Genomic DNA, 12,366 nt, shown 5'->3' with positions numbered 1-12,366 from the left:
CACAGCCTCTCCGCTTACTTTGTTGCTGCTGGTTTGTCCTGCACCTGTAGCCAGTTAGGGTTGGATCTGCACACTATCTTTTCAAAGATGACATTACAAGAGAGCGTTGGAAGATATGGAAGAACCTAAATTATGTTGACATGAGCTACGTTCACTACGGTTTACTTTGTTTAACTAAACCCCCAAAGGTTTCACTTTTTTGGAATGACTGATGAAAAGTGCTCATTGTGAGAATGCATTGTGTTACAGAAGCTGGTAGAACAGAGGCTAATCTGGAGGCGACGTCAGGACTTCAGTTTTCTATACAGAACATAAATTTCACACTCAAATAAAAAGGAAGACAGTAAATCTAGTGCACTATATAATACACAGGGAGTGATTTCAGACAAAGACTCTCATCTTTACAGCCTTTCTTATAAACTGATCAAAGGAATCACATTACTGCTGGGGACCTTCGGCAGAGGTAGAAATAAAATTTCTGTCTTTGGGGAGGAAACTGGTGGAGCACCTGAAGGAGTCCCCATGAGCACAGCAGGAACATGAAGAGTCCACAGACAGGCCCCAGTCAGGTTCAAAGCCAGGATCTTGTTGGTTTTAGGCCATATTGCTAACTTGAGGCCACCATGCCGCTGTGTCTCAGCTGGTTGTCAAGGCAACCAAGAAGAGAGGAGTTTGGGTTTTGGCTTATCTGGGTGAACCGCAGCAGTTTTTCCTCCCCTGCATCTCAGCCCTCTTTCTTCTCTCTCTTCAGTGACTGGGGCAGCTGGTGGGAGGCGGTGGGTGTTGTGTAGCTTAGCAACTCCCTTGGTGGATGGCGATTGATATGCAGCTTTGTTCAAGTGTCTCTCTCTCTGAGCCAGAGAGGGGGACGCCTGAACAAAGCAGGCCTTATTGAAGCTTCCCCTCCTCCTTCTCTTTGCCCAGGCACAACGACGTGGGAGGACAAATATTTCAGCTCAAAGGAACCGAGACTCAACTTACAGCAGCGGTCCTGAAAGTGTAACTCAGACACCGTCATCATCTGTGAAGAGGCTCCAGGTGGCCCCCGATGAAATTAATGCATTATGCCTTCGTAGCATTCAAACAGAAGTTGTCTACAGTATGTACTCTGAACTTCTTAATTTGCTGGGAATAATCACTCCACTGTAATCAACATCTACAATCTTCTTCTAAGACTTTAACTGTTTAAATGTGTGTCTTTGAGTCTAATATGAGCATTTAGGGTCCCCATCCATCCATCCTTCTGTATGTTGTGTTGGTATGTCTGGTGGTTCTTGTTTGACTCAGAGATGGCTGTTTTCTTTAGTTGTGAAAACCAGGACCTGAGACTGAACTTCAACTATTTATTGGGTAAAAATCAAAAACTTCAGCGCACAGTCAATACCAACCTCATACCACCTCACAAGGTCTTTTTTTCTGGCTTCCCCAATGTCAGATGATAGATATCAGTTTCATCCCTGTGTCATCAGTACAGAGAAAGATATTGGACTGATGTATTGTGTTGGGTCAGTCTTGGATTAGTATGAGAGCAAACACATGAGAGCAAACACAGCACATAAAATTAAGACTGACTCATTTCAAGCCTATTCCTACGCTAACCCAAAACTACAAACCGTCCCAGATTTCCAGAAGAGTCGAACCAATAGCGGCTGAGAGTTGCAATTGTATGCTTTCTGGTCCTGGATAACCAAATATGAGCAGGCCCTGGCCCAGACATGGCTGCCAGATTTGGCTCAGCCATTTTCTCAAATATCCTTGCTGGAGTGTGCAAGCTAGCAGCTCCAAACTCTATAGCTTTCATAGCTTGCGTTGTTTTGCATTTAAAGAGTCAGATTTCAATTAAAATGAATTGTAGTTAAGATAACAAAGACCCTGGTTTTGTTAAAGTTAGGCCATAGAGAATTTGTATGAATCCAGAAACAGGATGTGTTACGCCTAGCTTAGCATTTAGCCTGAAAGCAGAGAGAACTGCTAGCCTAGCGCTATCAAAGGAGAAAAACCTCCCAGAGTTGTCAAGATACACATAATTTACATGTTGGATCTTGTTTATTGAACAGGTGTAGATATAGAAATGTAAAGAGGATACTTTAAACAGCAGTTAAAACCACAATGTCTACTTTCTTTTATTTTTGTGTTATTGTGAGCGCAAGATCCATATCTTGTGCGCAGGATAATTATTGTGTCACTGGAAGACAGTATCTTGCACAGAAGATCCATATCCTTTGTGTATCATCTACACACAAGATGGATCTTGTAGGCAGATCCATATATTACCCTGTGTGCAGGATATCATCTTTGACAGCATCTCAATCTATCAAGATATGAATCTGGTAATAATAAGATAATAACAATATATGGTTCAAGATATGCATCTTGGGTGACAGATACTAGATTATGTATCGCTGGCAATACACTACAATTTACTCACAAAGCTGTAAACATTTTCTTCTAGAAGAAAAACAACACATTTTGTAGGTCAACATTTCAAAAAGGAGGAAAAAAGGCTGAGAAAACCCAGAAAATACTTGAGTAAGCAAGGAATTCTTGTCTGCGCTCCCCAGCAACTGGTCACAGAGCAACTGTGTTCATTATGTCTGCAGAAACTCAAAGGCCGGCTGTTATTGTGAAGCTGTGACCTTCAATAATTGAATAATAACAAAAAGGAGCGTCACAGTCAAGCATGAACAGCTTTCTCCTTCAGTGGGTGTTGGGAACGCTGCTGCGTAGCATTCCTTCCGATGGAGCTCAGACTTAACATGAGCCGTCTCTCTCTCTCTTTCCAAATAAAATTAGTCCACATGTGAAGTTTTCAAATGTTCACTGAATAGCTCTCCACAACCAGGAAACGTCATTTTCCATCTCTGTCTTCTGGCCTGTTTTTTATTTCTTTGTTTTGAACGAAGAACATTTTTCATCCCCTCATTGTTTTTGCCTCTCTATTGTTTTTCTTTTCACTCTCTGACTTTTCTCTCTGACTTTCTTTTCACTCATGCTTGGCAGCTTAACATTTGGTTCAACTCTGACCCGGACCAGGATGTCTGCAGATTTAAGTCTAATTCTTTTACAGAAAATCCCAATTGTATACTTTCAGACTCTGACCAGGACCAGGATGAAGGATAAAAACATTTTAGACAGAGAATTTATTACTTTCTTCAGACAGATTTTTTCGTAAAAACATGCATTAAGTTTTTGTTTAACAGGTGGAACAATGTGGGGACATTCTTACTTTTATATGGGAGCGCCTGAGACATTGAAATTTGTTATGAGAGTCCATTTACAGGATATGGCTGAAATTATTTTAAAGTCTTCTTACTGTCAACAAATCCAATGAAAAGACCAAAACCAACAATGTGTTTATCCATCTCTAAATGATAAGTGAGTTCTCAACTCACCCCAACTTCTGGCACTCAGCCCCAAACCCATTGGTTCCTATTGAAGACATAAATCTTTAAAAAAAAAAGCACCACAAATATATTGTTTCATTTATTTTAAAAAAGGCAGTGTCATTTAGCCGAGAACTGTAGTTTTTAGCAAATGTTACTCAAACAGAAGAAAATGTTGCATTTGTTGTGGATTATTTTCAGCGGCCAATTAATCCACATTTGGTGCTCCAAGGAGTATTTCCAGCAGCAGACTGTGTATTTGGAACTGAGTAAAAATAAACTACACTGGCTGTGATATAGAGTGTCCCATCAACAGCTCTACTGTTTGTATCAGTTAATAAAGTGGATACCAGACATAAAAAAAACACACACACACAGAAGAAACTCATGATACAAAACGTTTTTTTTCTTGAAGAAAATCTAAACTTTACTAAACCAAAGTAATAAAACAAGTAAAAAAGTAAAACTTCACACTGAATTGTTTGATGTACAGTAGTTTCAACATTTTGATTGATCTCTCATATGATCTCACTCCTTTTTTTTTTAACCTGCTGTCTACACAGGATGCACTTCAGGAACAGTTTGTGTTTCACACATGTGTAGCTGTGTCCTCTTTATATGCTTCAACTCTATTGGAATGAGGCATTTGACTATTTTAACAATGTGTAACAAGTATAACAACCAAATTATACAGAGGAAAGTAATTCTCTCAGTATCATCTTTGAAAATATTTTCAATATTTACAATGGTTATTTTAAGGCAGACAGCTTTTTGACAAAGACAGACGCTTATGCCATGAATTGAATGTTGTTGTAGTGGGATGTGGAAACTTTTCACTGAACTCACTTCATGACTGTTCAGACTGGTGGAAAAAACGAGAGTTCAGTCCCTTCCTACTTTCATACCTCCACACACCTGGCCAATCACTGCATAAAGTGGGTGTGAATGTCAGATTGTCTTCTTCTGAAAGTTACAAAAATTGTAGGCGGTAGCTGGGATCTCAGATACTGTTAGACGATCTGACAAACACTTCCTTTGAAGCATACTGAAGCCTATACCCAAAGGGCATTTCAGATGGGATTTGTCCTCAGGTGATTACAAACTTGACAAATCTTTTATTGTTTTGATGATCAAAAGATAGATTTTTATGACATGCTTGCTGCGTGGTATCCTGCTGGTTAAGACACCTGCCACATAACTGTGACGTCCAGTTTGATTCCAGCAGCGGACCTTTGTTGCATGTTGTCTCCCATCTCTTTCTCTCCCCTCATTTCCGGTCATCTCTCTACTGTCACTATGTTAAAAGCATAAAATATTCCCCAAAATATTATATAGTATATATACAGTATATATAGTATATATTCTTCCTAAAAGATAGCTTTTTAGGGTGGTGTTCTTGGAAGCTGTTTACTCTCTGACCTGTGTAGACACCAGTGGAAAGGTCGCACAAGATGCAAGATCCACACGTACTACTTACATGGTGCATCCTGTGTAGACACAGTGTAAGTCAGGCATATGAGCAGCAACAGCAAAATCATATAAAAACATTTCACAAACAGCAGCCTGTCAGTCTGCTGTCAAAAGTCTCATTTAGTCTCCATTTTCAGTTGAACCGTCCTTCATCCTAAAATCCCCCCAAACTCAAAATATCCAGTGTTTTTCTCTCATATACAGTACTTAGAGCAGGTAACACTAATATCCTGAATGAGCATTAGATCATTATTAATAACTATAACATGTGAAATGTATCATAAAGAAACTGAAACAATAATGAGTCCTAAAACAATGGGATTAAATCCATCACAAGTGGACAACACTAAAAACTCCTTTTTTAAAAGAGCACGCTCTATCGAATATAATGATCTAACTCTAGTCAGACAAGTTTCTGCTTCTACAGTGACTTTACACTGTCAGTTCATCCAGACTGCGATTAAAGGATTATTCCAATTTATTGCAACCTTGTTTTTTTTGGTACTTTTGTCCATCATTTCTATCAGCAATAATGACATTGTTAACAGCAGGTCAAGAAACAGCAGATGATCGGACATGTTGGAAACAAACTAACAGGTTAGACAAATTTATTTGGAAGAGAAAATGAAGGAGAACGGGAGTAGAGGTAAAAGTTATGTGCAGGCCAGTGAACGCACACCAAACACCAGACTGGGAAAACCATTTTTATGAACCTGGCTTTGTGTTTTGTGCACTGGGGCATTATTATGTTGAAACAGGAAGGGCCTTTATCATTGTGTGCTGTAGCATCAAGAATTCCTTCACTGGAGCTAAATGGCCTAGACCAAACCATGAAAAACAGCCCCAGTCATGGGTGTCCACACACTTTTGGCCATATTGTGTAATCTGGATAAACTGTTGGTTTGTTTCCACCCTGTCTGATGGTCTGACTGCTCGTGTTTCTTGACCCGTCAGACATCTTTTTAGCGGTGTGACCATGTTCCCGATCTAAGCTTTTAACTTGGTGAGAACAATGTTATTATGATTGCTAGTAATGATGGACTAAAGTACAAAAATAAGAACCAAGCTGTAATAAACCTAAATGATCCTTAAAAATTGTCGTTAAAAGCAGTTCTGGACCTCAGCAGGGCGTCCCAAGAGCTGCTGAGGAGTCTTTGGCCCTGTCGTAGCAGACTGCTGGTTCTGTCGGCGACACGCTCTTCACGGTCTCGTCTTTGCTGGAGGGAGACAGGGAGGATGGAGAAAGTGATGTTGGCGAGGAAAGGGTGGAGGTGGCGGCAGTTGAGGCGGAGGAGGATGAAGAGGAATTGCCGTCAGGAAGGCACTCGTCACAGCAGCAGCAGCAGCAGTCCATGAAGGCCTGACCCAGCGAGCGACACAGGCACAGTAGCAACACCGGCGTCGCCGAGCAACGCATGAACAGCAGGAACTGTCCGATCAGACCCAGCGCGGACAGAGCCAGAGCCGGGAGGGCGGAGGCCATGGGGACAGAGATGTACGCCAAGGTGATGTTACAGATGCTCTCCGGCAGGTTGCACGTGATGTACAAGATGGTGAGCGCCATCACAGTAGAGCGCAGCCTGTGCTCCCTCACATTCTGCTTTTTCTTTGTCGAGGAGGAAGATGCAGAGGAGGACGAGGATAATCTACCAGTCACCTTTTCACTGCCGGGTTTCTGCATCACACGCTGGGCTAACACCTGCCTGGTCACTAAGTCGCAGGCCAGAGTGAAGAGCAGAGGCAAACAGAGGTAACACCCAAAGAACCACCACATCCGGGCCTCGTGGTAGGTCAGCACCAGAGAGTAGATGCTCTCCGGGAGCTCCACAGACGGCTCGCGGACACAGATATCCATCACAAACGCGTCTGTTCGGGCTCTAAACGCAGCCATCAGTGAGCCTCCCGGATGGTTCTGCTGCAGGTCGGTGGGGAGTACCGGCAGGCTGACGGTTTCCTGGAGGAGCTGCCACAGCAGCAGCTCGGGGGCGGCCAGCATCATGGAGCCCATCCAGATGACGGACAGTTTGGCTATGATGGACTGGCAGGGCTCCACCTTTGGCGTGTGAAGGGGCCCGGGACCGGTGGCCGCGTGGAAGCGATCGATACTCAGAGCACAGAGGCTGAATGTGGCCACACCCAGAGAGGTCACCTGATGGAGAAATGACAGAGAGGCGAGTGGAAGTGAAGGTTAATCCCACAAGTTTCTTGGGGCAGAAAATTATCTTTACAGTATCACTTTGGCTGGTGTTGATCCTCCGTCAGCATGATCCTCTCTTTTTATCAGGCTTTGATGCTACGTTTTTAGACTTGGGTTTAGGTTTATCAATAACACTGTAATATATTATAAAATACATTCGTCAGGGATAGAATAATAGTAAGTCACCTGCAGTTATAAATGTTTAAAAGTCATAAATAAGAGGGTTCTTATAATAATCCATTGAGTCCATTATCTATTCCCTGTTATCCTTTGCAGGGTCATGGGAGATGGAGGATCCCCCAGATTACATTGGATGGTAGATAAGGTAGACAAACAACCAATCACACTCACAATTTAGAGTCTCCAATTAATCTGTTCTGCATATCTCTGGACTGTGGGAGGAACCTGAGACCATTTTGCTGCCCTCATTGATCAAATCTCAAAGTGAGAGTCAGCTCCAGCACGTAACTCCCCCTCAAGCACAACTTCTGTTTTTTACATTTCTGTGTGTGTGGATTAAACAAACAAGATATGGTTCGTTAATAAAGAAGCTTTAGAGGTGTTGTAATCTGTTGGCAATCTGTTTCCCCCTGCGGAACATCTTTTATCTCAAAAAGAAAGAGAATAAGTGTATTCCCCAAAATGTCAGGTCTATAGCTTTAACAGAGCTGCAAAGTGGGTGTCTTTGTGGATGTTTCTCAACACAGAAACAGGGAACTTTCCTGGATCATGTAACAATCCTATAGGTTTATGTTATGGCCAACAGTTTTAATTATTTTAACCTTGTATCAGAGAAATCATATTTTTTCCCATTAGTTTTCTATGGCAGAGGCTATAAATACTACAATACCCGTGAGCCTCAGCTGTCATTGCTATGGAGAGGAAGCCAGTCGAGGAAACCAGTCAGAAGTGTGAATTAGGCTTAAGTTAAAGGCTTTCATCTGCCTTGTTATGCTAAACTATTGGGGAATTAGCCAAAACTACATAATAAGAGCTAAGCTGTAAGAAACTGACCTTTAGAATACAGAAACGGTGAAAGAAAAGGAGTCACAGTGGGAATAGAGAGACAGTATGTTGTAACAGCTTTTATCCTACAGACTGGAGACAGTTATTGGTGCCTCGTGCACATTAAAGTCTGTGGTTTTGGCCAAAAACACAGACTATCATTATAGAGTCTTGTCCTCCCCTCTGTGAGTGCTTAATGACCTCAAACCTTTAAGACACAACTCAAGATAATTAACACAAAGCTCTAATTAGCATGAAAATAGTTTAACTAAGAGAGCAGGGAGGCAGCTGGCAGCGTGACCCGCTTTACACACCGCTCAATACAACTCTCCAAACTGCTTAAGAGCATTTTAACAAACATTAATTAATTAGCAAGAAACTCGTTCATTCATTAGCATAAAAATAGATGAAGCAACACAGAATCGAGGGGGCCGGCAGCCCAACCTTGTTAAAGACCGCTTCATACAAGCTGTTATTACAAATGAGTAAAACTCCACTTCAGTGAGTTAAAGCTCTGTAGGTGCACAGAGCTGGTTTAGAGCTGGAAACAAGGACTCCACAGGCCGGCGGAGTCTGTGTCAGTGTTCAAACAGGAGACTGATGAAGGCACTGAAAATACAGCAGTAGAAAGGCTGACGAGAACTCTAATTTATTACTCTGTGAGGGTAACTCACCCTCTAAACGAAGCTACTGATTGGCCAAGCTTTAAATTTAACGAACATAATGCTCAGGACTAAAGGGACGGACGGTAAGTCAATATTATAATTAATCATTTAGCAGGAGAATCATATTGTGATGATATGATCTTATTATGTTATCGTTCTACACATTTCTGTTGTTCAAATTAGAGCTGCAACTAACAATTATTTTCTCAATTAATTGATTAGTCAGTTGGGCTTTAAAATGTCAGGAAATAGTGAAAAATGTTCACCAAATGTTAAGATGCAACCTAAAATGTTTTGTTTTGTCCCGACCAACAGTCCACAACACAAAGATATTTAGTTTACTATCATAGAAGACTAAAGAAGTCAGAAAATATTCATATTTAAGAAGCTGGAACCAGAGAATTTAAACATTTTCTTTAAAAATGACCCAAAGCAATTAATCGATTACCAAAATAGTCGGCTATTTTCTGTTGATTGACTAATCGATTAATCGTTGCAGCTCTACTCCACATCACACGAGAATCAGTCCAAACGGTTGGAGGTTTGATTCCCAGTTCCTTCTGTTCATATCTCAAACTTTGAGCATATGTGGGGAAAAAAAGTGAAGTCACTTAATATAAAAGCACCTTCCTAATCAATGTAATCTGATACTGTGATATACTGTATCAATATTAGACACTATTCTCACTAATATTGTGATGTGAAGATTTCAACCACATCTTCATCAGCCCTGTTGGACAGCAGGTGATTTAAAGGCCCTGGTATGCAGATGTTTTCTATTTTTCATTGTTGGCTGTTCAATCATATTTTTTGCAAGTCAGGCTGGATGATATGGACAAAATCAATTATCACAATATTTTTTAACAAATACCTCGATATTGATATTACAATAATATTATTATTATTAGTGATGACTATTGCTGTTTTCACGCAATATTTACGTAATGAGATTTTTGATAAATAATCATCAGTGATGTGGATATAATGACTAAGTCAGTAAAGGCAAATAATAGAACAGCTAGAACAGTCTGGTAAGTTCAGAAAATTAAATCACTTTACTGTAATGTCGCCTTTAAAACCAGGAAAACACAACACTTATACTGTATCACGATATTAAAATATCCAAAATCTAAGACGATATCTAGTCTCATATCACGATATCAATATATTGCCCAGTCCTATTCTTTGCAAGTCTTATTTAAATAAAGCATTTCTTTCATGGAAATACCTCTGGAAAAAACAACAGCTTATAAATTGAACACAACTCCAAAATTTCCCAGGAAAGTATTTTTGAAATTATATGAACTGTCTTATTTCCCATTACAAAGGATTTCATGTTGTTTCAAAGATTTCTCCAAGCTGCAAGGAATTAAATTCTGCTGGAGAAGCACTAGTTTCAAAATAACATCATCTTTAATGTCTGCAGGTCAATCCTGAGCTGATATTCTGTACTAACAAAGAACTTCTCTCTCTGAACTGGACTGAACTTCTGTTTTATCTTGATTTTCTCCTTTTTTGTTAGAGGCAGCAATAATATTATTTCCTCTTTCATCATTACTGAGATTTAGATTGGGATCTCTATACTCTGAGTCTGAACCTTTAAATAAACTTCCCAGTTCCTGATAATTGTGTCTCTGTGTTTCTTTGTTCGGTTCTGTGAGCTGAGGAAGAAGAGTTGTTTCATGCGGGGCCCTGTCCTCCCCCGATGGTTCACAACAGACAGCCTAAGGGGCCAAACAGGCAATAACAGCTCGTCTGTTGAAAGTGAAGACTGCTCACTGAGTGTGAAACTGTGGAGCAACAAGACACAAACAGGCCATTCATCACAGACCTGGATGTCTCTTTATTAAACTGGAAAACATTACAATTAGTCTAACATGGGGGGTAAAAACAGAGCTAATAGTGTGGAGACTGGCTGTCTATTTAGAAAAAGAAACAGGACTGTCTGCAGTTAATTATCACGTTAAATTGTTTCAGATCTCTTTGCCTCACTATGGCTGCATGATATCTCAGTTTTGCAGATACAGACCACTAAAACTTTTAGTAGCATTTAGTTTTACTCACGATGTAGTTAATTTATACACTGAGTTGTGTTTGAACAAATAGTCAATTCAATAATCACTCACAGCAGTAACAGAGAATTTGTCTTAAATCAATTCATCGTTTAAGTCATTTTTTTCCAATCAAAACATCAACTATTCTCTGGTTACAGTTTCTCCAGTGTGAGGATTTGCAGCTTTTCTTTATTTTAGATCGTTTTGAACAGAACATTTTTGAGTTTTAGACTTTCAGTCGGTTAAAACAAAACATTTGAAGACATCCTCTTGGACTCTGGGAAACTGTGTGAACATTTTAGCCTATACACTAAGTAATTAATTTTAAAAAAGTAATCAATAGATTAACAAAAAAGATAATTAGATTAAAAATCATTAGATGCAGCACTGGAGTAAACTGGTAAAATAGTGTAAAACTTAGTAGTAACAGTTGCTATAGTTACCTGATGTTTACCTCAAACACTTTTAGAAAGGTGTTGACCAAAACTTTCTTAAAGGAAACATATGTAAATACAAAAAATGTTAACTTTTTTTAGTTAAACCTTTTTTCTTTTTTAGAAAAAACAAATACATAGCCTTCATTTTATTAAATTATATAAAAACTTGAATAATTTAGCTTTTTTTCCCCGATTAAATCAACTTTAATTGAGTTAATTAAAAGTTTACAACCTGCCCCTCACGAGCAGGTTCAGCCTCTCACCTCCAGGTAGGGCACGAGCCTGCAGGACAGGTCTCCTAGCAACCTCTTCAAGGTGAGCTCGTGGAAGACGACCACGGGAAGGCAGAAAAACAGCACGAGGAAATCCCAGAAGGCCAGACCTGCCAGGATGCAGTTCCACGCGCTCTTCAGGTAGAAGTTGTGCCACACGATGCACATGAGCGCGAGGTTCCCCACGATGCCCGCGGCGAACAGCACGAGCGCGAGGAGCATGACGGCGTACGCCCAGTAGGAGCCGTCGGTGACCGGGAACAGCGGGTTGAGGAGCCCCAACCCGCGACCCGATGAGGAGTTACCCGGCAGGGCGGAGAAGTACCGCTCGCTCCGCGGGGTGGTGAAGTAACCGCCCGGGTCATCGAACCGTCGCGGATGCCCGAAACTGCTCGGGGAGTGCGGGTCTTTTTTCCTGAAACTCCCGTCTTTGGCTCCCCGGGCGACTCGCTTCAGATCGGGAACTTTTGAACTTTCAACCCGGTGCAGAGTCCTTCCCGGCGGGGACTCCTCTGTCCCCACAGCCGGCGTGCCAGCATCCTCCGCCCGCTGCGTCTCCAGCTCGGACCCTGGCTGAAACTCCCGGGCTGTGTGAGCCGGGTGGACATGACGGAGCTCCGTAGTCCGGAGAAAGAGGAGCAGAAGACACAGAACCGGGCTCATCTTTATTATTATTAATTTTTTTTTTTTTTTTTTTTTTTTTTTTTTTTTTTTTTTTTACCGTTGAACTAAACTGAACAGGTCCGTCTTATCTGCCTCTTTCACAGACATGTGCTGCAACAAATATTTCACCCTTGAAATAAAAACGTCCATAAAACACTTCACTGTCTCACTGGCAGACCTCCTTGTGGTCCTGATGCAGAAGTTGTGAGTCTGCCGCTGT

At 41.0% G+C, this 12,366-nt stretch overlaps 1 protein-coding gene and 1 long non-coding RNA gene across 2 annotated transcripts in view; both read right to left on the bottom strand.

Annotated features, from left to right (window-relative positions):
• LOC122981255 overlaps nucleotides 1–12,366 on the bottom strand; it is a 571,779-nt gene that overhangs the window by 211,408 nt on the left and 348,005 nt on the right. The gene's annotated exons all lie outside the window — the stretch shown is intronic.
• gpr37l1a (G protein-coupled receptor 37 like 1a) lies at nucleotides 5,314–12,192 on the bottom strand. The gene is made up of 2 exons (XM_044349896.1): nucleotides 11,475–12,192; nucleotides 5,314–7,002 (listed from the first exon to the last, which is right to left on the bottom strand). Exons 1-2 carry the CDS (start codon nucleotides 12,144–12,146, stop codon nucleotides 5,974–5,976), a joined length of 1,701 nt encoding a protein of 566 aa, XP_044205831.1. The 5' UTR covers nucleotides 12,147–12,192; the 3' UTR covers nucleotides 5,314–5,973.

This window comes from Thunnus albacares, chromosome 4, assembly GCF_914725855.1.
Source record: "Thunnus albacares chromosome 4, fThuAlb1.1, whole genome shotgun sequence".
NCBI lineage: Eukaryota > Metazoa > Chordata > Actinopteri > Scombriformes > Scombridae > Thunnus > Thunnus albacares.
This window is presented reverse-complemented; position numbering and strand designations above follow the sequence as displayed.